Source organism: Amblyomma americanum, chromosome 7 (genome assembly GCF_052857255.1).
Source record: "Amblyomma americanum isolate KBUSLIRL-KWMA chromosome 7, ASM5285725v1, whole genome shotgun sequence".
NCBI lineage: Eukaryota > Metazoa > Arthropoda > Arachnida > Ixodida > Ixodidae > Amblyomma > Amblyomma americanum.
This window is the reverse complement of record NC_135503.1, coordinates 109556969-109584866: the sequence shown is the minus strand read 5'-3', so window position 1 is coordinate 109584866 and position 27898 is coordinate 109556969. Positions and strand designations below refer to the sequence as shown.

Here is a 27898-nt window from a genome sequence, read left to right as displayed (position 1 = left end):
AAGCACAGAGAGTTTGTTTTTGAAAAGCAACCAGTTGTCTTCGGTAGATCGTTGGTTACTTAGGGGCAAAAATACTTCATTGAAAAATTTTGTAAGTTCCGTATTAATCTCACCATACCTTGCTTTACTATAATCTCTAATCTTTCTTGTTGTTTTACCTGCAAACAAACTAGGAACTAGAATTTCAAACTGCAGCATCTTATGGTCGCTAAATCCATCAAGGTACATAACCGGCCCTATGGTGTCAGGAGCGGTGGCTAAAGCTAAATCTACAGTATTTCCCGCTCAATTTAATCCAAACGCCAGAATATTTAATCTGAGTGCCACTCAATTTAATCCAGGGGCCAAAGAAATTAATCGAAGCGCCAGAGCATTTAATCCAAACGCCAGCGAATTTAGTCCTCATGCGTTCTCACTCTAGACCGCTCAAACTTAAAACGCGGTCTACAAATCCCAGACGCGTTATCGATGACTTGTTACTGAAGAAGCATTAGACACCAAATGAGCAAGTAATAATAACAACATTTTTTAATCATAACAAATAAGGGCCGGGTATTTATACCACCGTATTTGCGTATCGTATTTGCGTCTTCCTATGCACTCTTTATTTGGGCGGCGCCCGCATTACATGCGCGCTTTGCTCAACCACTCGCGCCCGCGACACAATTTTTCCTTTGGTTCGTTTCCAGCCAGCACTGAAATTTCCGAACATTGAAAGTGCGGCAAAATTTACTTCGTTCTATTTGAAGCTACAAATTCATGGTGCTCTATTGATGCAAAGTTATGAAAACTGAAATACATGGGTTTCATTACATTGAAGTTCATTAAATCGAGGTTTTACTGTATTCATCACACAATGCAATGTTCAAGTGTCTGTGTGTGTGCTTTTGACTCTCACACATGTGAGCACAACTGGTAGATAAATATGGTGAAGTACTGTCAGCAGCAAAAGTTTGCGGGATGTCCAGTGCATGGCAGAGCGATGCAAAACTGCATTGCTGCGCCATCTATCGCAACCGCGCCCGATGTCGAGGCTCGCGGAATTGACAGGCACGTCTTATCGCTTGCTTCCCCGGGATCCGCTTTTGACTCACCTTATAGCCGCTGGATCGCTGTGCAACCATCGCCGCGCGCCTGCTTCGGCTGCTGCGATGGTGGACGGAGCACCCGAGCATCTTTTTAGGCGGCGTGCTACGTTCTGTGAATAAATGCAGTCTCCCAAGTAGCGTTGCCGGAATGGTAAGCGGTATTCTTCGACTGATAACACGAGGGTCGATACGCTGTCATTGCGGCCCATAATTCCTGCTTGTCGTTCATTGCTACGGAAGCCACAGTTGATGCAGGTGCTTATTTTCCGACGATGCCGCCTCGAGTTCCGGAGGACCAAAGGAGATACATTGCACGCCTCTTTGTGGAAGGCGTGCCCCAGAAAGAAATATGCCGCCTGACAGGCAGGTCTAAATCGGCAGTAACACGAGTGGTGAAAGCGTTCCGAGACGACGGAGGAAGAATTACTGACGCCCCCCGCAGTGGACGACCTAGGGTCACTGAAGAAGAAGAAGACGGACTGATTATTGCCTCTGCCGTGGTTGATCCCTTCTTGAGCGCCAAGGAAATCAAGAAAGAGCTCGGTATTCATGTGTCATGCGACACAGTTAGAAGGCGCCTTAAAGAAGCAGGATTGCAAAAGCCATATTTAACAGAGAACCAACGGCGGCAGTGGCTGGAATTTTCTAGGGCTTGCGAGCACTGGGGTGTTAAAAATGGAGCCTAGTCATCTTTACGGATGAATCCACGTTCTCCACCAGGTAGGACCAGCGGCAGCGTGTTTGGCGGCCACTCGACTGCAGGTATGGCTGAGGTTTACGTCTTTAACAAAAAGCAGAACTTTTTACGGGGCTAGTTGATCGATTTTGCATAAGTAAAACAGCGCAAATGAAGTTCCCGAAGACGAAACGAAGGTGGGACAGGAAAGAGCGTGTTTGAAATTAGATACGAATCTGTACTGCAAAACTAAGAAGGGTAATCCGCGTTTTGTCTTTGGCGAGCAGCTTACTGTAAAATTAAGTGTTCAGTTAATATCCGCTGGCTTTGTTTCATCAGTCATCATAGAACAATTTAGGTACTCATCTGGCAGCATTTTCGTCACACGGAGTTTCGTTAGTTGGACATTTGTTTATTTATTTCATAAATACTGCCGACTGCCCTTTGGCGGTCAAGGCAGGAGTGCACAAAGGAAAAAAATTACAAAGTGGTAACAACAAAAATAACAGCGACAAAGGGCGATTACAGTATGAGGACAAAATTCAATAAGACCAACGGGAAGCAAAAAAAAAGTACAGGCAAATCATCCGACGTCAAACAGACTAAGTGAACAGAATAAAAACAAGGAAACCGAAATACACTGTGTACTAGACACGCTACTGCGATACATGAGCCGAAACAGCAGACAAGAAGGATTCTGAAGATACCAGGTTGGTGATATCGCTTGGCAGTCGGTTCCATTCGGAAATGGTGCGTGGAAAGAAGGAACAAGAATATGCTTTTGTTCGGCATCGTGGCATCAAGATAGTCCTTTCGTGTTTGTTACGGGTGGGGCGTGTTGTGTTGATATTGCATGTAACTCTGAAAATTCAGTTTTGTTTTATTATGTATGATATTGAACAACATTTTTAGTCGGTGCTGCTTGCGACGGGATTCAAGAGTGGGAAGCCCAGATCTGTTGAGCAAATCAGACACCGAGATCTGCCGACCATAAGCGTGGTAAATAAACCGGAGTGCTTTCCTCTGGACGCCTTCAAGATTTTTTATATCCGTTTTTGTGTGCGGATCCCATACAGTGTCGGCGTATTCGAGCACTGGACGCACAAGTGATGTGTATGCTGTCAGTTTAGTTTTGCTCGTGCAATGCTTTAGGCGGTGCTTTAATAATCGAAGTTTTTTGGACGCTGCTGAGACAATGGACTGGATGTGTACGCTCCAGTTCAGGTTGGATGTCATGGTTACCCCAAGATATTTCACCTGAGTCACTGAGTTGATCGGAAGGCCATTGATTTTGTATGTGCATTGGAGCGGTTGTTTCTTTCGTGTTACTGTCATTTTTCCGCATTTTGAACTGTTTATACCCATTTGCCAAGTACAACACCAGCTGGAAACTGCTGTTAAGTATTCGGCTAGGAGTGTCTGGTCTTCGACTGATGTGATACTATGGTATATAACACAGTCGTCGGCGAAGAACCGACAGCGTATGTGTGGGTTGAAGGACAGGTCGTTCAAATAAATAAGGAAGAGAAGCGGCCCAAGGACTGAGCCCTGGGGAACTCCTGAAAGTACCGGCGCTTTTGTGGAGTGAGATTCAGATATCTGAACAAACTGATGCCGCTGTGTAAGGTAGGAATCTAACCATTGTACTACTTGCCGATTATTTAACCACCACCTTATTTTTAACAAAAGATTGCCATGCGATACCCGATACATATATTTTTCATAAAAGTGCCCATTTCTGAAGAAGGCAAACAGTCATTTCAGTTTAGAATATTATAGGTTTCCTTTTTGTGCGCCTAATCGTATTAAGAAAGCTTATTCTCTGTGACGACAAAAGTTGCACTCGCCGCTGGTATGTCGTAGTCTATAATGAAATTGGTTTTTCGTTCCTGTTAAGTACCGACCGGAGTACACGCAATGTGTGCTATCGAGTGGCCGGTGCAGCGTTTCCATCTGGGCAGCCATCAGCAAAGATGGACTTGGCCCTTTAGTCCGCATCGATGGCACGTTTAATGCTTCATCGTACTGCGACATCATTAAGAAGACCCTTGTGCCGTACGTCCTGGACGGCCCGTTTCCTGACGGCTTTTACTGGCTGCAGCATGACCGCAGCCCAGTGCATACTGCGCGTCTTGCGGGAGCTACACTTGACTCGTGCGGCGTGCTGAGACTGCCATGGCCACCAAGCGGCACTGACCTCAATCTAATTGAGAATTTGTGGGGTCTAATGAAAAGGCGCCTCGCTGCCCAAAGACGTCGTATCCCCAATGCCGAGGCACTTTGGAGAGCAATTCAGGAGGCATGGGACGCACTGAGCGCAGAAACAGAAACTGTAAGGGCCCTGTATGCGTCGATGCCGTGCAGAATCGCCGAAGTCACCGCCTCAGAAGGCCAATATATCGGTCACTAACTGATAACTGCCCTGAAGTTGACTTCATGCTCTTTTCTTTGTTTTTTTTTTTACCAAAGCACCTCAATCTAAATATATCTCTTTTTCACCACCATCGATTCCGTGCTTCTTTTTCACGCTTGTAATTGTGTTGGTGTTGCGTCACGCTAAAAATCAAACACGCGTACGTAATTTAGATTTCACATCGGGCGCCACCGTGGAAATTTGGAGGCGTATCCATTCTACAGTTGAGCACGATGCCATGATGCATTACGGTAGCAGCAATCTTTTTGCCGGAGCAGAAGGCGTGAACACATGCATGCTGCGTACAAATGAGAGAAAATGGCTAAATAAAAATATGGCTCAGATTACTGCAGACTACCTCCAAGGACATTCTTATGACTGAAGCGAAACTAGGAAATCTCACGTCAGGCAGGTAGCCAGAAATTGTTTTTCAAGAAGAGGCCAAGTTAATTTTTGTGCCAAGTAAGTGTGGGGCAGCTGTTGCGGGGCACATGGCCATCAGGAATACTGGGAAGAGAGAGACAGAAGCGGGGTTTCGGGGCCATTAGGGGCAGAGTGACACCTCTCATATACGTTCATTGCAAACATCTCAGTTCGTGTTAGGTTTTCTTCTGTGTTGACCACAAGGTGCACTCGTTGTATATGACCAAACACGCACTTTAGCTTAGTTGAAAGGCTCTAATTAAATTTCACGCTCAACTGCCACGCTTCTTGGGAGACAGCATTTATTTAGAGAACGTAGCACGCCGCCTAAAAAGATGCTAGGGCGCTCCGTCCACCATCGCAGCAGCTGAAGCAGGCGCGCGGCGATGGTCGCACAGCGATCCAGCGGCTATAAGGTGGGTCAAAAGCGGATCCCGGGGAAGCAAGCAATAAGACGTGCCTGATAGCGAAGAAAAGACAAGCATGTGCAAAGAGTGACTGGCACGTCAGTTCCGCGAGCCTCGACATCGGACGCGGTTGCGATAGATGGCGCGGCAATGCAGTTTTGCGTCACTCTGCCACGCACTGGACATCCCGCAAACTTTTGCTGCTGACAGTACCATTGGAAGAAACTTTGCGTGAATGAAATTTTCATATAGTAACTAAGCTTTTGCAAACTCCTCTGCAGAAGCACCGCTGCACCCAATGCAAGTGAGTTTCGGTTGAACAAATTTGATCTCACTGCTACCTTCAGATTAATTGGCATTTTCAAAAGCACTACAGTACTGCTTCCGACAAGAATGCATCATTTGTGCTGTAGCACAGTTGTCGCCTGCTCGCTTGTGCTTCGGCGAGCCAAGCTGGCGATACTCCAGTTTCAGCAGACATGCAGCCAGCCATTTTGCCCCTTGCACTGCATATAGGGCAGACATGATACTGGTCCCTAGCTATGATCATTTGGAAGGCACAGTAAATGCTGTGGATACCACTGCTTTTTTTAAAGGTAAGGGCATTACTAATGTTGAGATGCATACAATCCTAGGCTTACTGAGAAAGTGGTAGTAACTGCACGGCCTCAGAAAGAAGTTAAAGAAAAGCCTGTTTTAGAAGAAAATTGTAGGAGAATTTCAGCAAGCAGGGTATTAATAACGTGTCTGAAGAAGCTGAAAGCTTTTGTCATCCAGTAAGCATCTGCACCATTCAAGGCACTGAAAAGTACTACTGGGCGCATGTTCTTAAAAAAAAATTGCATTACAGCTCTACCTCGCGGCTCAGTCACGTGGAATTGTTGCCAGTAGATAGAGCATGTGTGTGCCTTCATGCGTTTACGCATTTCAGGGGACTGGATTTTGTGACTGCTCTGAAATAATTGCTTGCCCGCACAGCCGCGTCCCATAAACTTATGATTGCAATAGTACATACTTGCCTTGTTTACAACGACGGCAAAATTTATTCCAAAGTGCAAGAGGAAATTACTGCAATTTTTCAACAGTGCTAAGTACTCAGTGGTTGTGTGGAGTTTTCAGTATTGGGCATGAAGTTTCTTTTTGAGCCATTTTTGATATTTACTTCGATTCAGCAAAATGGGTGCAGTGTGCTCATTTCAGTTGATTGGAGTTCAAGCAAACAGCTCTTCAGACTCCCCTGAGGTTTACTCAAGTGGTATTTCACTGCGTAACCGTCCTGGTTTGTGGCCTGACTAACTGAGTACTTCAGTTTAAAAAGTTGGCTTTTTGCTGGAGTTTTGCCAGGCCTGCAGCGACACATCTGACATATCTGCCACAGTTCATCAGCTCTGTGCTGGCTGTGGCTAGTCACAGAGAACTGAGGCAGAAGGAAGAAGAGAGGTGATAGGGCTTTCGTGCAGCGGAGTGCCTGTAGGGTGCTCGTGCTAGCTTTGTTTCGTGAATCGGATGAGTGGTGTCTGGGCCATGGGCTGTCACAACTGCCGCCTTGCCTGTACGCTGAGCTGGTTGGTCCAGTCTTTGACCTCTCTGGGTGGCATCAAAAGGGGGCGGGGTAGTGGGAAGCACCGGATGTTGTTGGCATTGCCTCAGCGGAAGGCATATGGCTACTCTATATTTTGGAAATAGTGGTGGTCAGGCACAGTGTAACCCACATGGGAAAAGTAATCAGGTGCAGTGTAACCCACGTGGGCACTCTTGGGAAGTAGGGGATAACTTGCTCACATCTGATTTTCATCCTTTCTTAACCTGTGTGGGATGCTTCATTGTCTCAGAGCTCACCAGTTTTGAAGCTCCTCTTTAAAGAGTGACTGGTCGCAGGAGCCTCTTTGGGGGGGATGCCATCTGGAAGTGGCCAGTAGAAGCTGTCACCATATGTTGCCATTATCTTCTGAAAAGCATTCTTTATTTTCTATGCTTCTTTTATCTCTCAAATTGTCTCTCGGACTGTTATAGGTATGTATGGATTTTTATTAGTGCACCTGTGTCACTGATTTTGTTGCCAGGCAGTTATAGATTTATCAACAGCCTCGAAGTTTGAAACTTGAACACAGTAGACATCATTGACTATGGGCATCACGACAGTTCATAAGCCCCCTAATATTGGCCCACTCAGACTGCCGTTTTTTTTTTAATACATGGAGTCTATGGGAAGCTGGACACCTTGTAAGATCAAATAGATCTGGCTTTGTTTACCCTTATGATAGGCTGCCTGTTTATGATAAGCCTCAGCTTTTATTGGCCACTACAGAAATGCTTGCTGTAAACTAATGGCACCTCTCACCTGCAAATGGCAGAGGTACCCATTGGAAGCTCGGACGCTGTGTAGTAGGCAGTCTGCAGGTAGTGCCTGGGGCAGATATCCTGTCACTCATGTGCGTTGAAAATCACCTTCGCTCTCTAGCTGCCTTGTTAGAGGAAAAGCAGTTGGCTTGACACACTGTGAGAACGGACTGCTCCCCCTTCCAAAAATTAGCTGCGGTTTAACTACTGCTGAACCTGGTTGGGGAGCGAAAGCTGTGGTGTTTCAGGCAACTAGACACGGTGTGGCATCTGTAATGTTGAATGCGCTCCGCACTCTGGATAGGGAGCATGCCCCACCCTGCCGTAAAGCTCTCGCTTCAAAAACAGGTGGAGTCTGTGGAGCTGGCGCTGCGCATCCTGGACGGCTACCGGCTCCGGGACAAGGAGATCCGGGTGGAGAGGGCCCAGTTCCAGCTCAAGGGCTCCTACGACCCCGCTATGAAGCCCAAGAAGAAGAAGCAGTCCAAGGACAAGGAGCGACTCAAGAAGAAGATCGAAAAGTGAGTATAAGGGACCCCACTTTCAACTTTCACTTCCTCTTTCTTTCGGTCTTTCCTTTTTTTCTTCTTTGAAGCATGAACTTGCTTAGCCTAGCACTCGCAAAGTCTCTCTACACTCATTGAGACTTGCTCAAACTGATTTTATTGGCCATCGGGTAGCAAAACAGTAAAAAGGAAGCTGCCTGTCGCTAGTTGAGCGAAGCGTAGATTGTTCGTATCCCAACTCTGAAGTGGTGTTAGTTTGTGCCAACTCGGCCATGATACCACCAGTGCCACTATGTACCCAGAGCAGCTGATACCCCCACTTGTAACTCTTCAAACTTGTCAGTGGGGGTAGGAAACAACTGACAGTGCAATGCGAGAATTGATGGCAGTGATGTCAGCGAACATGGAATCTATGGATTCTAACGGCAGTTGGTATTTATTGGCAACAATTAAATTATAATGCTTGCTTCCCTCTGCAGTATAGGCTGTTGTCATGAGCTGTTTGTTTCGTTTTGTCCAAGAAAAAAAATTTATGTTTACGTTTGTTATGAAAATCAAGAAATTCAGCTTTAGCAAGCATAAATGTTGTCACTTTTTTATAAGTTTCTGCTCCTTTTGACCCCTTCCTTAATCCCTCTCTTCATGGCATGGTCAAATCTTACTCTTATTGTAAGACTGCACTGCTACGACGACCTTTCTTTTCTTAAAACTACTTTTAACTATTATGCAGCAATAGGTACAGACTTATGGATATTATTGGGCAGTGCATTTGTGGGCAGTGTCCTAAGCTTGTACTTCCTGTGTCCAATACACCGCATGTTTGTGGTTGATTTTCATCTATGTGCAGTGTTCAAGAAGTGTTCCGAAGCGTAGTAGACTCGCGATAGTTCTAACTCTGATAATTTGGACTTTCAGTTAATTTAAACTACCGTAAAAACCGGCCTATAGATCGGACCGTAATATAGATCGACCCCCCAACTAAGCAATTCTAAAAATGAAAAAAATCTTTTTCAGTGGAAAAAGACACCCTTACCTTGAAACAAATGCGACTCGACAGGTTGCACAATGGTGACAGTATTTATTTTCATTTAAATGCTGCTCGTATGTACACCCGGGCCCTGGGCAATTTTTTAACAGTATCGCGCGCCCATCGACTCGCATATTTGTTTCTGGCACACAGAAGTACGGCGCCGTAGAGCAAAGCCCTTCCTCTTCATGAATCGCCGCACCCAGGGTGGCGAGCATTTGAATCGCGCCCTCGTGAGTCTAGAGGCACGCGCGATCTCTACCGCTTTCACGCGGATGCATTCGGCAGTTACAAGCAGCGATCTTGCACAACCTTTCCTTCCAAATCTGGATACGCTGTTGTCCGCCCACAAAATGATGTTTTCTTCTGGTTGCTGCAAGTTGTAATACGCAGCTTCTGCCTCTGCCTGTACTGAATGCTCTTTTCGGATACTCCAGATTCGGGCTGTGCCACCATGTTGCCGTGAGCTTCCGCGTACTCAATCGCATTTTTCTTGAAGGCGACGCTGAATTGCCGACGGCCTCCGCTTATTTTGAAACAAAATGTGAAAAAGCAGCCTCTAACCAAAATAGCTTTGCAACTACGGAAACGCAAAATGGTGGCACTGCTGCTGATGGCGATGGTGATGGAGAGACGCTGTTGAGTTAAGCCGCCCATTGTTGCAAGATTTCCGTAGCTTTTCCATCAATGACCGGTATATAAGACGGGGGTTGACTGTTCACCATGGTTTTTTGAAAAAAAGTTCGACCTATTTTCCGGTTTTTACGGTAATTTCAGAATTTTGGTTGGCTGGTTATATTTTAAATGCATTTTAAACCTGCTTAATTTGTACCATGATTTCTTTTAAATTCAGTTAATTTAAACTTTCTGTCTTGCTCCAGCGCTCCTGGCACGTGAAAGAGCAGTGACTGAGGTCAGATACATCAGATCGGCGGTGCCACTTGAGCCGACAGTTCGGCTCCTCCAACCGCTTAACTCTGACGAAGTTCAAAGCGTCGATCGGAATCTTTCTGAGCTTCGCTACCTCGTCACAATGTTTGCATCTGTCGGCCGCGTCTTTGCGAGCCAATCCCAGCTGCAGTGGTTAGGGCTCTAATTGCTGCGTCGCGGGTCTTATTTTTTTTTTGGAAGGCGTATCGGCGTTCCGGTGCAGATATGCATTCCCCTCGTTTCTGTCCGCATGGTCCTGTGTTTCGATAATGCGCGCTTATCACGAGCTGCTCATTGTGTGTCGAAGTTTCCTTACATGGACACCGCCACTTGTTAGGAGGCTTCATTGCCACTGCATCGCCCCTATGAAGGAGGTTGTGGAAGGCCTTACTATGTTGGAGCAGTTCTGCTTTTAATTCCTAACAGTGGGCATGCAGCACACCATGACAGAATTCCGAAAAATGGTCATTGCCACACAGTTTTCGCTTAAAAGCAGATGACCATTTCCTATTTTTTTCATCAATTAAATTTGGTGCGGTGCGAAATTGTTTGGGGAATTTTTTTTTTTTTCATATAATTTGGACGTCTTTTTCGATCCCTTGAGGTCTTAATTAACATAGTTTTGCTCTGCAGAGAAACCATCGTATTATTGATAACTTTTTCTTTAACCACACTTGAGTAAATGGATCTCTGCATTTAATTCATATTTTATGTTGTGCCAAAACTTTTAGCTACATTTGTATAGAGAAACAAATACAACATATTTATATGCATAGATATCCATAAAGCAAATTGCATTTAGTTTTGATCATAGTTTTGGGGCATTCTGATAATTCAAACAAAATTCTCTGGTCCCTTGAACTTTGAATTAGTGAGAGTCAGCTGCATTTGGTGGAGACTTAAGACCACATGTCCCACCCTATGATCACAAAGGATGCATAAGGCACAGTTGCTGCATGCATGGGGTGGTCTCATGATCACATAAGAGCATGCACTCCACCTGAAGGTGCTGGCATTGGTAGCGTTAAGCACTTATGCATGGCTGGGTAGCTTAGTTATTCAGATGGAGTGTTGTTAGTTAACATTGCTGGCAGACTCATTTCTTATATCAGTGCCTGTTTATCTAGTAATTGCTAGTACATTAAAATGTCGTTAATTCAGCCTCCATTAATTCAGAAATCTGGATAATTTAGTCTTCTGGCACGGTTTTAGACCTCAACTAACAGTAAGCTGTGCTAATACCAATTAATTCGGACGAGCCCCATATGGGGACAGTGTTGAAGTATGACTGGCTCAATAAGCGATCATCCTAATATCTCTCCTCCAGCCTGCACTGCATGGTGTGGTGTTGCTCACGCACCTCTGATGTGCACGCAACTGCAGGTGTGACAATGTTGCCTTGCGCGGCTGCATAATTTCGGTTTCTCTTTTGTGAGCTTCGCTGCAGGCTGCAGTGAAAGTGGCTGTCAGCTGCATGTGGGCCAGCTATCTGAATACAGCTTTGTGCAGTTTCAAACATCGATTGGTGGGTTGCTGTTCATGTCATTTTCCTTTCAGCTGACGCTGATGCGTTTTCCTCTTTTCCGCCTCCTCTGCTTTTCCATGCTCCTAAACTGGGTGCTTGTCATACGCTATTTGCAGTTTGTGTGAAGGAGCTGCCTCACATGCTATGTCGTTGCTTGTGAGGAGGCTTCACTGGTACCTCATTGCACCATAAAAAAAGCTGTGGAAGGTGGTGCAGCAGCTCTGCTTCGACATTCCCAACAGCGTGCATATGTCTATCACCTTTGCCACGCAATTTTCATCTCGGAAGTAGGTGATTGCCGCACAGGTTCTCACTAAATAAATTTAATGTGATGTGTGCAATGTATCAACTGTCATCGGTTCTGCTACCATCACGCGCGGACACTACATTGCGCCTGAAGACGAAGTTGTCCTGCTCTCTTCGTGCTGGCTATGCCTGAATATGCTGGAAGATCAGACATAGCATCTCTGAGGACATGTAATAAACGCACCCCTACAATTGGTGGAGGGGATGGTGGAGGTGCTGGATACATCCGCTAACAACCTGGAGCTCCGGAACTGTACGCTGCCCCTGTGTAAACCATGCCAAACGAGAATGCCTGAACACCGGCGGCCATTTCCACCACGGCCCTTTGTTCTAGCGTCATCCGGCAGCGTGACCCTTCCCTCTTCAGTGGCACAGCCGACCAAGACGTTGACGACTGGCTGTCTTCGTACAAATGAATCAGCAGCTACAACAAGTGGGATGACTCTATCAAGCTGAGTAATGTAATCTTTTATCTTACGGACGTCGCGAACCTCTGGTTTCACGTCCATGAGGCGGACTTACCAACTTGACCTGTATTTAAGAAGAGTTTTGCGGAAGTGTTCGGCCTTCCTGCAGTGCGCAAGCTCCGTGCCGAACAACGTTTACGTGATCCTGCTCAACACACCGAACAGACCTTCACTGTTACATTGAGGACATCGTTGACCTTTGTAAACGTGCCAACCCCGCCATGCCCGAAGCGGACAAGATTCATTATATCCTCAAAGGCATTGCTGACGACGCATTTAAGATGCTCCTAGAGAAGGATCCTGCCACCGTCAGTGAGGTCATTAAGCTTTGCCAGAGCTACGATGAGCTCCGCAAGCAGTGCGCTTCTACGCGATGCTCCGGTGTCTGCGACCAGGCCCTTTTTACACCGGCCCTGTGCGGTCCTACTCCTGAGGACTCCCCTCTGCTCCACTGAATCAAAGCCTTCGTTCGTGAACAAGTCGCCCACCAACTGTCCCTCATTTCACATTTTCCAAGACCCTGCCCACCATGTTCCTGACTCTGCCCCGTCTTTGGCCCCTACCATACGCCATGTCGTGTGTCGCTGATGTGCTGCCGTCTAGCCCAGTGCTTCTGCCTGTGATGGCACTCTTGCGTATGTCCAAGTGGTGGCCAGGCCTACTTCAGCCAGCACCCGATTCCTACCAGGTCGCCCCTTCTTTCCGTCCTCCACCGCCGTCTGAGTCCTCGTCTCATGCTCTGTTCTCAAGAGCCCGCCCTCATCCTACAAACCCTTGGCGTACTGTGTACCGATCTGCTACACCTGTGGTCTGCCCGGTCATGTTGCACGGCTTTGCTACCAGCACCTTCCGCCCTCTCGACCTGATCTGCGCTCCTACCCTTGCGATACCGAACCATCCTCGCCAAGAAGGCCACCTGGTCCCCCCTTTGTATCCCCAGATTGCCAAATTTGCGCCACTCACTGATTGCTTTCCCCTCGTCGCCGTTCCCCTTCTCCGATGCTACAACGTTTTGACTCCGCCCTTGAGAGAAATTAACAGTCGCAGTTCCGGGGCCAAGAACTGCGCTTCTTTCGAACTCATCAAGTCCTCCATGTCGTCCCGCTAATGTAATTGCAGTGTCCGTGGAAGGCGCCGCAGTTCTCGCTCTCGTCGACGCAGGCGCTCCAGTATCTGTCATCAATGAAGCTCTCTGCCGTCGACTCCGCAAAGTGACCACCCCGCTTTCTGACTTTTTGCTCCGCACCGCCTCCTCACAGCGCATTCATCCCTCAGCTGCTTGTACGGCCCGTGTCCTCATTCAAGATGTTTTGTACACCGTCGTGTTTATTGTTCTGTCTCACTGCTCACACGATATCATCCTGGAATGCGACTTCCTTTCGACTCATTGTGCAGTGATAGACTGCGTCCGAGCGGAAATTGCCTTTTCTCCGCTGTGTGACGCCCCCTTGTGCGACATACCTACCCAGTCTGCCAAGCTTCTTGTCGCCGCTGATGCCGACATTTCTGCATTTTCTGCTGCGCTCGTACCATCCTCCTGTACGGGCGTCACTCAATCAAATGTTTTCTTCATGCCTACCACAGCAGCTTCTCGCCATCCTTGCCTCCTTTTTCCCCTGTGCTGTTCTCTCAATCCACAATAGACAAAGTGCAATTTACGTCTCGAACCCTTCTTCGTGCCCGTCAGCCATGCATGCTCTGAGGTGAATGCCTCGGGTGTATTGAAGAACTTGATTCCTGCCTTCCCTACCTTATTCTTGATACCACCGCTTCCTTTGACGTTGACGTGCTCAGCTCTTGTGATGTTGTGACCGATCCGCCACCCCACGGCGTTTTCCAATGTGCCATTGCCGCTGACCTCCCGCCCGTGCTACGTGATCAATTTGTCGCTCTTTTGCAGAGCTTCAGTCTCTCCTTCGATCTTCCTCAGAGTGCCTTGGGCCGCACATCTGTCATTTCGCACACCATCGCCACTGGTACACGCGCCCCTCTGTGCCAGCGCCATATCGTGTGTCAGCTTCTGAGCGCCGAGTCATTTTTGATCACGTGGTCGACATGCTTCATCGGGGCATCATACAGGCCTCCCATAGTCCCTGGGCGTCTCCGATTTTGTTGGTCAAAAAGAAAGATGGTTCCATCAGGTTTTGTTAGACAAGGACATCTATCCTCTGCCACACATTGATGACGTCCTGGATTGCTTGCAAGGAGCTGAGTATTTGACCTTGCTGGATTTGTGCTCGGGCTACTGGCAGGTGCCGACGGCCGACGCTGATCGCTCAAAAACTGCCTTCATGACACCTGACGGCTTATAAGAGTTCACTGTCATGCCGTTTGGCCTCTGCAACGCCCCGCCAACTTTCGAACGCCTGATGGACACTATCCTCAGCGGACTCAAGTGGGAGACTTGTCTTTGCTATCTCAGTGACATCGGCGTATTTTCTGCGGACTTTCCTTCTCATCTCCTTCGCCTGAAGCACGTCCTCACTTGTCTCACTGATGCTGGGCTTCAGCTGAATTTGAAAAAGTGGACTCTTTGCTGCCCAACAGCTCACCATTTTAGGACACGTCGTTTCTAAGGACGGTATTCTTCCGGACCCCACCAAACTTCGTGCAGGTGCCGAATTGTTCTTTTTTCTCCCTCTGTTCTTTCCCCCTCTGTTCTTTCTTTCCCGTAAGTCGCCAGGATGGCTTCTTTTTCACCGGGGGAAACTAATGTATCAAGTGTCGCCGGTTCTGCTACCGGCACGCGCTGAGACTACGCTGCGCCTGAAGACAAAGAAAGTTGCCCCGCTCTCTTGGTGCTGGCTATGCCTGAATATGCTCGAAGATCCGACACAGCATCTCTGAAGACACATAATAAACGCACCCCTACATGTGAATGGTTTTTGGTAGTTTTTTTTTGAGGGCCATTCTTTGTTCTGACCTTAGGATAATTCAGATATTTTTTGCATCCGCTTGAGGTTCGAATAAACGAAGTAGTACTGCATAATTAGGTGCATTTATTTTGGCGTTGTAAAGCCTGTGTTATGTGTGTGTGCAGGTTGTTTGATTGGCGGCCAGAGAAACTGCGAGGCATGCGGGACAAGCATGAGTCCACCGTGGTCCTCAAGAACATGTTTGAGCCAAAGGAATTTGAGGTAGGGTTCCTTTTGGTTCGCAGGAGGACATAACTGCTCTGCTTTGACTCATCTCAGGGTTCTGACAGTGTGCCTTCTTTAGATTCGTGAAGAAAAGGCTCATCTACACTTTCGAGCTGCAAAGGCCGTGCAACTAGCGCGCAACTTCAACCAAGCAGCAGGTTGATAATGCTAAGGTTCACATCAGGAAGCATGACTTCTAGGCCACTTTCCTCGCTGGTCCCATTCGGAACAAGAGTTGTCTTAGTTCTTAAGAAGCTGGTTGTAAAATAAGCTATCATTCACTTTTGAGGTGCCACTTATTAGTTGAGTGGTTTGTGCTTCTTATTTGCTAGGCTGGAAAATTGAACAGCATGCAACCACCTTGCAAGTGTCACTTTTTAACCTATGAGACTGTTTCTGATGGCCACTTTTCGACCAAAACAGTCTCACAACCCGTGCAACTCTCATGTGTGATTGGTCCTTAAACCTAATGCCAGCTACTTTATGTTTTATACTCTATCAAACAGTACATTGTGAAAATGGTTTATTACTGTCCAGTTTTGTTCGCTGCCTTGTTGTCTCACCACGCACCCACGTAGTTGCCCAGTCAGAATGCCAGAACTTCTGAGAATTCCTTGTTTCAAAAAACAATGTCAAGTCTTGTCTTGCCAGTTTGCAAATGCTTTTCACGCAGTATGGACCATGTGTACGTTGGGCATTTTTTTTTTTATTCAATAGAGAGCATTTAAAACTGACAGCCACACATATACCGTATTTACACGATTGTTAAGTCGAGTCGAATGTAAGTCGACCCCACCAAATCGCATGTCCGAAAAAAAAAAAAAAGTTGCCGCTAATGTAAATTGACTCCCCAAATTGCATGTCCGAAAAAAAAAAAAAAAACACCGGTGGACGCGCTCAAGAACGAACTTATTGCATAGATGGGCTATTCATCCTCACTTGAGTCATCTTCAGTGGTACTGCTGTCGTCGTCGCCGCTGCGGTCCCACTGCACATTGTCCTCCATGGAAAGCCCGCGCTTCCTAAATGACCGCATCACGACATCGCGTGGTACGGCCGCCCAAGCGGAAATCACCCACCCGCATACAGCCTCCAGGGAGGCTGCCTTCACACGCCCCGTTGGTGTAAGTTCCCGCCCTTCTGCCGCCAGCCACTCGTTATACTCACGCCGGAGCAAGTCCTTTGAATGGCTTGTTAATGCCAACGTCTAGCGGCTGCAGCTGCCCCGTCAGACTGCCGGGAATCACCAGCATATCTGTATATGTTCTTTTCGTAGCTCTGCCTTCACTTTCGCGGTAAGGTGGGCACGAAATGAGTCCAGCACGACGATGTTCAGATTGCGATCTTTGAGGGATGCCCCTAGCCTCAAAAGCCACACCCGATGGTACCAATCAAGAACTAAGTCGTCCGTGATAAAGCCTTTTTCATTCACTCGCATAATCACGCCTTTCGGGAACATTTCCAGTGTCATATAGTTTTTCTTTTGAAGACGATGTACGATCGTATTTTTGTGCCATCTGCCAAGCATGATAGCATAACAGTGAACCGAAGTTTCTCATTTCCTGTCATTAGAAGTTTAACCTCGCGAGCTCCCCTCACTCTCACTGTTGTGTTGCTTGTCATGTCGAAGTAGACGGGAGTCTGGTCCGCATTGCCGATTTGGCCTAGCAGGTATCACCGCGAGTCGCGGAGCTTGAGGTAGTGCCTATGGAAGGCGAGAACTTTCTCCTCGTGGGCAGCAGGCAGCTTCTGGCATACACTAGTTCGCCGACAAAGAGCGAAGCCAGCCCTCTTCATAAATTTCGAAGTCCAAGCCCTGCTGGCTTTGAAGTCTGTTTGGAGTATCCCAGCTTCCGCAGCGAAGACCCGGGCTTGTTGCGTGATCATTTCGCATGTCACTGGAAGGGACCGATCACGTATTTCGGTGACATACGCTGCAAGCTTGACCTCAAGCTGCAGAAAGCGTCGCAACTTCGGCCCGTGAAAACCTCTTCGCTTGGAATCGCTGTCGAAAATTGTGTCTCGCTGCTTCTGCCCCTCCCGCACCAAACGTTCAGAAAAGTCGAACTTGCGGCCCGCTGTGCAGTTGTTGGTTTCTTCGGCGTAAATGAAGGCCTCCCTTTTGAGCGCTGCAGTGAATGAATGCCGAATGCTTTTCGAACCTGGAGAGCTCATGGCGAAGCACGCGGCCTGCAGTCGAGTCAAATGCACCAACCCCAAGCACCACCAAACAAAAAATGATCGGTGTCAGGGCGTCGGCTCTTTCAGCAAACATCGGCATTTCCCAGAAGCGCCGCTGTTACACGTATAATCAGCTAGCGACACTCCTGGGTGCTGGCGCAGACTCCGCGATTGGAACAGCGGCCTTTACTTAACTATCGATGATACTTCCAGGAGTGAAGTGAATGAAATTGGTTTTTGGGGAAAGCAAATGGCGCAGTATCTGTCTCAAATCCAGGGGAGGGGGGGGGGGGGGAGGGAACCCACCTGTAAAGGAGAGAGTGAAAGAGGAAAAGAAGAAAGAGGTGCCGCAGTGAAGGGCTCTGAAATAATTTTGACCACCTGGGGATCTTTAACGTGCTGTACTCACATGGCACAGCACACGGGCACCTTTGCGTTTCGCCTCCATGAAACGCTGCCGTTGCGGCTGGGTTCTAACCCGGGTATCCTGATCAGTAGCCGAACGCCCTAACCACTGAACTACCGTGGCGGGTAACGGTGTGTGCAGTAAAAGTAAAAAATGATAAATCCTTGCCAAAAAGCCCGCAGAATACCTGAATGCTACACTTGGAGCCGTAGAGCAAACAAAAACTTGTAACCTCGCAGTAGCGTCTCTGATAGATCGTTTTTCTTGCTTTTATTAGCAGTTCAAGGTTTTGTTTCGGTTGTAAGTTGGCCCCCCCCCCCACTTCGGAATTTGAAATTTCAGAAAAGAGGGTCGACTTAAAATCGTGTAAATACGTAGTACACCCCCATAACTAGAACTTGCATTTCTTGAAATATTATTTCATTCAAATGTTCATGTTGCACAATAGACTCCAGTAGACACAGTTTTTCAGTCATTGCTCATTGTAGAGGATTTTCTGAGCAAATTCTGGCATCTCAAAATCTGGCCTGTTAAAACTTGAACAGAAGGATCATCAGCTAGTGGTCTGTGTGGGCCACAGGTCACACTGCGAAGTAGAAACTGTACTAGCAATAGCATATCCTCTGAATTTATATAATTTATTTCATTAAGACCCGATACAAATGTGCATCAATTCAAATGGAAATTTCGAACCACTTTGTTTTCGCGTTCGTTTTCGCCGCTTTGTGCAGTAATGATAAGGTGCTGGCAAACACACGGGCAGGTGGCCACACGATACTGTTAAAAAATTGGCCGGGTGTACAGTACACAGAAGGGCATGAAGTGTGCAGGCGTTAATCCGAGTCATCAGAATCGTCCGAACTCGAGTCGGATGATGAGTGCTTCTCGCTGCCCACGTCCCATAGGGTGTCATCCTCTGTGCTGTCTAGCGCGTTGCTGATGCTGCATTTTCTAAAAGACTTGCGCACCATCTCTTCTGGGAGAGATTTTCACACCGACAACACCCAGCCACAAACAGTTGCAAGCGGTGGACGTCGCAGGCAGCCGGTGGGGTGGTCGGGCTGTCGCCCAGCATCCATTCATTACAGAGTTCGCACACTCTATCTTTAAACGGCTTATTTAGCACAACATCTGGTGGCTGCAGCACAGATGTCAGCCCACCAGGGATGACCACAAGGTCCGTCTTGCCATCGCAGAGGGCCTGCTTTATGTTGGCTGTGAGGTGTCCTCGAAACGAGTCAAGAACAAGCATGTTCGCTCGCTCTAAGAGAGCACCAGGTTGCCGCTTCCAGACGAGCCGGATCCACTCCAGCATTAATGATTCATCCATGAAACCCTTTTCATTAGCTTGGACGATGACGTTGCGTGGAAACTCCTCTTTCGGCAATTTTTTTCTTTTAAAAATGATGAAAGGGGGCAGCTTCTTCCCATCGGCTGTGCACGCGAGCATCACAGTGAATTGCGAGTGCTCGTTGCCCGTTGTTAGAAGCTTTATTTGCTTAGCTCCTTTCTCGGAAACAGTTCGGCTTGAGAGCATGTAGAACCAAACTGTGCTTCGTCGGCGTTTCTGACCTGTCCCGTCATGTAGTCGCGTTGGTGCCGAAGCGCAATCACATATCTCTGAAACTCGATGAGCTTTTCTTAGAATTCTGCGGGCAGTTTCTGGCACACAGAAGTACGGCGCCGTAGAGCAAAGCCCTTCCTTTTCATAAATCGCCGCACCCAGGATGGCGAGCCCTTGAATTGCGCCCTCGTGAGCCCAGAGGCACATGCGATCTCTACCGCTTTCACGCGGATACACTCAGCAGTCACAGGCAGCGATCTTGCACGCAGCTCCCGGACGAACTCCGCAACCTTTTCTTCAAATTTCGGATACGCTGCGGTCCGCCCACGAAGTGACGTTTTTTTTTTTTGGTTGCTGCAAGTCATAATACGCAGCTTCTGCCTCCGCCAGTACCGAACGCACTTTTCGGATACACCAAATTCGCGCTGTGCCGCCAGGTTGCCGTGAGCTTCCGCGTACTCAATTGCATTCCTCTTGAAGGTGATGGTGAATTGCCTTCGGCTTCCGCTCATTTTGAGACAAAATGTAGAAAAGCTGCCTTCAACCAAAACACCTTCGCAACAACGGAAACGCAAAATGGCGGCATCACAACGTCGCCGCGCTGCTAGGGTCGCCGCTGACGCTGCACTGCTGCTGATGGCGATGGTGATGGAGGCTGTTGACTTCAGCCGCCCATTGTTGCAAGACTTCCATAGTTTTTCCGCCAATGACCGGTATATAAGACGGGGCTAGACTTTTCACCATGGTTTTTTGAAAAACAGTTCGACCTATATTCCGGTTTTTACAGTATTTCAAATCCACCAAAGCCCTCTTGTGACGAACATGACTGTTGCACACCGTTTGTTTGTTATACTCGAATGTTCGCATTAAGTGGACTGATCACAATATAGAGGACAACTACGAGGTGAATTTTAGCGGTGCACTGTCCATGTGGTGTCCGCTAGTCACTGTCAGCCTGGGCAAGCTTTGATGCCAGTTGGCATATTTTTGCGATGCTTTCTGTCTCTACTTACGTTGGGAAGCAATGCGAGCATCGCAGCCCTCATGATCAGTGGTGCAACTAGCACCGTGTGTTTAAGCTTAGTTTGTCATGCAATCAAAGGCCATTTTTAATTATGGTCTATATCAGCCAGACAAAAAAGCAGTATCTACAAATATGGTCATTTCCGTGTACGACACTTTGGTTTTGTCAGGATGCTGCCTGTGATGAGCACTGACCTGTGACAGTCTATCTATCACAGAAGATCATGCTAGTGCTGTTTATGGGTGCAGAGGCAGCAGCCATGGCCAGTTTTGTGCGCAGAAACGTTCTGCACTAGCTAACATTTAGTCTTAGCCAGGACCGATTTTCAGGCCAGATAACTACACGGCACTAGGTGTCCTTAGCATAGACGCATAGCAGAAGGGATGGGAAGCTTGAATGCAGTGCTGATGTCCGTGCGGCGCAGCCACCTATGTGCTCTTGGCCAGGAGCCATACAAGTGCACAGATTGGGTGAAATAGCCGTGTGAGCATTTTCAGCTTGTAATGTCTAAGCTGGCTTCTTAGGAATCGGTGATCAATGATGCAGCTGACTGATCAGTGTGCTCCAGCTTAGGATGAGATCACATCTCTTCCCATAGCTTTGTTCAGGTGTGATGAGATCTCGCATTTTATGACCCGACATGAAAACACCCTCGGGTCCCATGTTTGAAAGGCTGACAGGTACCATTCCCAACCCATTAGTGTACTTCTCTTCTTTGTCATGAGGTTGTTTGCTGGAATGGGGCCGCCTTACATTAGCCTCTGAGGTGATGTTGCGAACCAGTGGTGGACTTTAGGTTTTGTCCTTTTTTGTGGGTAGCCTGTGCCCTTTTCATGGTCTTCACGTGAAAAGCAAAAGTGGTACTATAAGTGCTGATGCCGGACTGTGGTGAAAACTGCGCAGTGTGCCCCTGCACGCGAGTTCCTGGCACCTGTGTCTTACTGCAATTGAGTTTTGTGTTCAGGGATGCTCTATCTGAGATTTGGGGCCATAGCCTGGTGTACATCGTGACGGTCACGCCCCCTTTGTTAACACTAGCGAGTGTTCATTGTAAGGGGCTTGACTGCAATCCTCATCACGCAAGAGGCTGAATCAATCAGGTTCTATCACATTACTACAATGCTCAAGACTTTTCTTGACTCTTCATGCTACGTGAAGGCTAATTTATTCGAACCTCATTAATTTGAATTTTGGGATCACTTGAGCCGTACGACTTGGTCTGCCCATGCTTCATTCTAGTCTATGTAAAACTTACCCTATCAATTCAGGCATGAATGGGTTGCGGCAACAATAATTAGAACTTTGTGACGCCGCCACGCCTGGGCGGCCTGGTCTGGGTGTGCGGTGAACCAAGCAACGCTTCCTCGAGGCTGCGCCACTTCTTTGGAAGACATAGGGAGAAGGTAAAATTGGCATGCAAGGTGTGAGGTGGGGCAAACAAAAAAGGGAGGGGCATCTCTTCCTCCGTGTTAGCGTCGGCATGGCAGCAGGAACTAGTTGTATGACCTCCAAGATTTGTACCCAGCTGTTGCTTGTAGGCACCGATTTCGAAGGTTTCAGTAGCTTGCTCTGTTAGCTTTCGTTGTTGACAGATGGTGCCACGACCATCGACGAGATACAGTGAGTCAGCCACATTGCAGTGTCCCCAGCACTCTGAATCTGAAAGCATGCGGTCACGCACGACACCGCATTGTGTGCGAAACAAACGAATTGGAGCTTTTGCTGATGTTTGTTGCGTGTGTCTGTCCCAGTTTGCAAGTATCCTTTGCATCACGGCCCGTACAATTGGTTGCAGCCATTGCAGTCAACCTACGCAGTGTGCCACAGTGTAGTGATTTAGAAATGTCATCTGTCTGTGGTAATTACCAGGCGAAATGTGTCCAGAAGATTGAAAATGAGTGTGAAGTCAACGCAGGCGTGTTATGCGTTATTGAAGGCAGGATATCGCCTAAAAGCACATTCAATAATTTGGCAGTTTCTGACTCTGGGTTGGAATGCTGGAAAATCGGGCAGTGTATGTGTGGTCATCTTGGCAACATTCGCTTTTCGTGGAGGTTGCTCTGTCGTTTTGATTGAAAAGTGAAAGTCACCAGGACGGCTGCACACTGCTGGGTTTTCCAGCCTTGTGATCGTGCTCACAGGCATGATCCTTTCATGACTCCGCTTTCATGGCTCCTTCATGACTCCCTTCATGACTCCGGCAACTCCAGTTCGGCCCTGCTCTGCGCAAGTTCGGATTCTTTCGAAAGCGCTGCGACAGGGGACACAAAAAGAAAGACACGAAGGACAAGTGCTGTTTGTGTCCCCTGTCGCAGCGCTTTCGAAAGTTTTCAAAGATGTACCAACTAGCTCAATTGTCCGTGCAAGTTCAGATGTGTGCAACGCTGCCCACATTTTCTTCAGTTATGAAGGCGAAGAAGAGGCCTTCCAATAAGCTTGGGCTTTAGAGCAGAAGATATTGGCCGTTTCCTGCCGGGGAGCCAAAAGCAAAAGGTGATGACGGGAGAACAATAAAATATGGTAATAACGCTACCTGACTGCTTCCCGATTGCAGTGTACCGTATATTCGTCCACTTCACTTATTTATTTATTTATTCAAGTACCTCACAGGTTCCACACTTGGAACATTGTCTCAGGGAAGGGGTTCGAGCTTTTAATAGTTCGAACTTCGGCTAATTTGAAATGCATCGGCATCATCGTGGAGTTCGATTTAATGAAACCTAGCGTAGAAAATTCATGCTAGGTTTCACATAGGGTGCAGTTACGGTCAAGAAACATCTAGCTCTTGCGGCAGTCACCTCCCTGCCTGCTGTGTGAGAGTATAGCCAGAGCGAAGCAGGGAGCTTTTGTATTACATGAGATTTCTCTGGAAAGTGCATGACCAGACTTGATTCCACCTAAACTTTTGGCTCAGTTTTGCTCCTCATTTGCTCTGGGGACACTTCTGCATGTACAGGTCCACACAAAATTTTTTGGAATGTGAAAACTACAGACGGGCCTGAATTTCTGACCACTCTGAGCGTACAGCCACCAACTGAGCTTTGCACTTCTCTGTGCTGTATGTACAGTGACGATATCGGGCTGCACCTCCATGCAACAAATAAATTTAACTTTTTGGATGGCTTCTAAAATAAATAAATAAATAAATTTATTTGTTGCATGGAGGTGCAGCCCGATATCGTCACTGTACATACAGCACATATATAGCTACATATAGCACAGAGAAGGCTTCCACCCGCCGTGGTGGCTCAGTGGTTAGGGCGCTCGGCTACTGATCTGGAGTTCCCGGGTTCGAACCCGACCGCAGCCTTGCGTTTGCATGGAGGCAGAACGCTAAAGGCGCCCGTGTGCTGTGGGATGTTAGTGCACATTTAAGATCCCCAGATGGTCGAAATTATTCTGGAGGGCACCTCTTTCTTCCTTTCTTCTTTCACTCCCTCCTTTACCCTTTATATGAGATAGATACTGCGCCATTTCCTTTCCTCAAAAAACCAATTAATATTGGATGGCTTCGGTTTTCCGAAAACTTTTCTGGGCAGCTGTACTTAATCGCTCACGTGCTTCTTTGCCCACTTGCCGGTCACATTCAGAATGGCACAAAAATCATCTTTAGTAGCGCAAGTGAGTGTTTTGGACGTCAGAATTTCCATGCATTGTACACAAGGAACCTCAAGCGCAAAATTTTTTGCAAATTCATGTCATATCGGAGTTCGCATCGTTTGTGATGGTATCATCAACATTCTACTAACCATAGCATTGAAGACTTACCACTACTCTGTGTACGCTCTTGCAGACAGACCCTGCCCTGATACTGGAGTACCAGAAGGACCTGAGGGAAGAGTGTTCCCAGTTCGGAGAGGTCAAGAAGGTCGTCGTTTACGACGTAAGTGCACCCTCGAACCAGAGTGGCAGTCTGGTGGGAAGTTTTCGTGCCCTCATGTCAAAGGGCCTGACTGCATTCAACTTTCTAAAGATTGAATCTGCATCCTTATTTTTTTTCTTCTGCATTTCTTGTGCCTTGAAATTGCAGCGGCAGCTGTAAGGTCACAAAATGCTACATGGAATAAGTGATGCTCCTCTACCACCAATGGCCGTAGTGGCGTAGGTGGCCATCCAGGACCTCACCTCTTTTTTTACCATGGGAAAAGTGACTGCTTTTGATAGGGCGCAGGCAAAATTTTTTCTACAAAATGTGTGAAGTGTAAAAAATGTAAAGTGCATGAAACTGACGGCAGTAGAATGTGCTTTGTGATGACATTTATTTGAACACATGTACTTGGTGCAGATATGAAAAAAAATCGACAAGCGAAAAAGAAGTTCGAAATTAAGACAAAAATTATATCGACAAGATAATGTCTCTTGGGGAATAAATTATTTTAAAAATTCTAGAACATGCAAAATGGTTCAAATTTGTTTAGAAACTAGCCACTAAATGTTTGAAATTATGAATGAAAAACTTCTTGAGCTAGAAAAGTTTTCTTACGCTTCTTGAAAATAGGCGTTTTAGTATATCCTTGATATAAATTTTTCCTTCCGAGCAAAATATTTTCAAAATCCAGTGTGATATACCAGTATAGCTTGATAAGTGTACTTTTCAACATTGCAAGTTTTAACTGAAATTCTTATGAAGAAGCTTAAAAAAATTCGCAGAAATTTATAGAAAGTATGTCCATCATGACATTTGTGATGATATACTCAGATGAAAATAAAAAGAGGTGATAAATACCTCTAAAAGCTACATATTATTTTGGTCTTACAAGACCCTATTTGTATAAAAATCAAAGTTTATGTTCGAGAGCTTTCCAAATAGAAAAAAAAAAATTTGCGCGCTTGATCTACAGGTTACAAGTAGGGGTGTGCAAATATTGAAATTTTCGAATATGAATGGAATACGAATATGCAGAAAAAATGGCTTCGAATATCGAATATCTGTTCAGTACAAAAAAAAAATTCAGAAAATGATAACCAAGGAAATGTTGCCCTTATTTTTCCAAAATAGTGAATGGTCTTTGCAACTAAAATAAACAAAACTAGACTGCCTCAGTACCGTATAAAAAAACATGATGTGCACAGAAATGTATACTACTTGATTAGACAGCATAACAGTATCCAAACTATAATGAGGCCATGAAAAACAAAATCCATAAAATGACAAAACTGGCAAGAAAAAATTACATGATGACTAGTAAAACCTCATTCATTCGGATTTGAAGGGGCCGGAAGAAATGCCCGGCTCATCCCAAGGCCTCGGTTTATAAAATTACACATGCCCCCCCCCCCGCCCCCCCCCAGAAAAAAAAAAAGCCTGCCAAAAATGCGAAGATGCAGTAAGGCCTTATGAGGCGGCTCACCTGTAACACCTGTAAGGCGAACACCTGTAAGTCCGTGACGAGGCGCCCGTTTTAGAGTACTGGAAGAACAACACAAATGGAAGCAAGGGGCCGGGGAGCACACACTAGCGTCGGAACGGCAAGACGGTTTCTAAAAACGAAAAAAGAAGTAACCTGCGACGCGCCAATCGGCGTCCGAAAGCCACGCGGAGCTGGGATTGGGCTACCGGCGAATGCGCGGCCCGACAGGTGCAGTTGCCGCGGAGCAGCGGCGAAGCTCAGAAACCGAAACTACAGGGCCAGGCTATCTTTTTGATGTAGTGACGGGCCTTCCGATCGTTGTCACGCCTGCCGTTACGCCCACTAAAGAGGTGCGCGGGTTACAATGCACCATGCAATAGGCTGGATTTTTACAGGATCGCTTGCCCTATTGTGGCAACTCTATGTACCCCTTCAGGATTCCGGGAAATTCCGCAAGTAGGCTTTCCCGCATAGCGTAGTTTATAAAACGGGATGGCGGAGGTCACGCTCGGAGAGTTATGAAAGCGACAGGACGCATTCTTCGGGTGGGGGCATTAAATATGTAACATATTACGGAAGGATTGAAAAAAGCGCGATTTCGCGTTTCGATTGTTCGAAGCGGGCCATCGGCCATCTTGTTCGCAGACTGTGTGATATATGGGAAAACCAACTTGCGGAATTTCGCACGAGGTCAAGCCTAGCGGCTTCGGAATGCGATTGGTCCGCATGATAAACGACGAAGACAGAAGGGAGCAGGACCTCTGTATTGTTTTTCTGGAATTTTTAACTCGATCATCGTCTAATTTGCCCAGATATTGTGGTTTTGCCATGGTCGAATTTATGAAAGCCTGCGCAGTATACGATCGCTGGCGAGTATTCGGCAATTCTCGAATATTAATTTCTCGAATATTAATTTCTCGAATAAGAATCGAATATCAAACATATTCGATTTGTATTCGGAATTTCGAATATTCGCACACCCCTAGTTACAAGGCAAAACTATTCCATGATTGTGCATCAGTCCTAGGTTGTTGCCCGGATTTTTACCGAACTCGATTCATTTTTGAGCTGATAGTTTGCGCTTTTTCCGTCTCTTTGGCCTTTTCCTGTGTTTGTCTCTTTTGAATGGGCAACGTGGTTCTTCAAAGCAATGCGCCAACTATCCTAACAAGAAGTTCTTCTAAACTACCAGAAGTAAATCATGCCCATACGGCGTGACGACACTACAGATAACAGATATATCATTCATGACACCGGTGCAAGGCATGAACTGGCTCGAGGAACAAAGAGACAAGAAGGGGAAAACAAAAAGAAGGGGAAAACAAAACTTATGGTTGGACCGGTGCCAACTTCCGGGCTGAGGTTGCACAGTTTTATCGCTCGGATCTAAATCCGACGATGCAACGTCATCATCATTCGAAAAAGCCTGCTGCAGAGGCAGCAGAATCGTGTGAAGTAGGATATCTTCTAGCACATGCTGTTCTCAAGGTTGATGCCCTATTGCGAGCACCAAAACATCAACTTCACGGGTGTTTCAGAAGTTGCCGTCTTGTGGGAAAATGTGCAAATTGAGCAGGAAACAACAGTACAGTGCCTAAATAACCCACTTGATGGCGCACCATATGCGTGACGACCCCAGTAGCACTCCAATTGTGCTTCGAATGTGTTGGTCGCCGGTGACTGATGCATATTGGTGTGCTCCAGAAAGGGTTGAGGCCCTTACCAAAACTTCCCCTTTTGCAGCGTCGTTTCTGTCACACTGCCATCCAGCATAGAAAGCTAAATGGCAATAAAAGATAACCTAAGCAGCCTGCAGTGTCTAGGAACAGCTCATGAGTACATAAAAAAACGTTTGTGTAGTCTTTTGTGTTGGACGGGCATTTATATATTTTTTTGCTTTGATTTGAAGACTAAAACTGTAGCAGTGACAGCATAGTGGTGGTGTTGACCAGGACACTGAACAAACTGTCCAGTTGCTAACCAGAGGAGTTGTCCAGAGCTTTTATAGGATAAGATGGAATAGATCTCTAGGCTCAACAAATTAAAGTACTCTGCTTCAAATTTGAAGTTTTCGCTTCCGGCACCTTATAAGTAGCTAGCAGTGGTGAAAGTTGTTTTCAGCTT

The 27898-nt window shown here is 46.8% G+C and overlaps 1 protein-coding gene across 2 annotated transcripts in view; it reads left to right on the top strand.

Moving 5' to 3' along the window:
- The window catches only part of LOC144099475 (17S U2 SnRNP complex component HTATSF1-like), a 45775-nt gene that overhangs the window by 11648 nt on the left and 6229 nt on the right, over nucleotides 1-27898 (top strand). For both annotated transcript variants that reach the window (XR_013307407.1, XM_077632806.1), the window contains exons 4-6: nucleotides 7696-7868; nucleotides 15149-15245; nucleotides 24217-24306. Coding sequence is in view for 1 of the 2 variants with exons in the window: in XM_077632806.1 (XP_077488932.1) it covers nucleotides 7696-7868; nucleotides 15149-15245; nucleotides 24217-24306 (360 nt within the window). In the remaining variant the exon portion in view is untranslated. The remainder of the gene's footprint in view (nucleotides 1-7695; nucleotides 7869-15148; nucleotides 15246-24216; nucleotides 24307-27898) is intronic.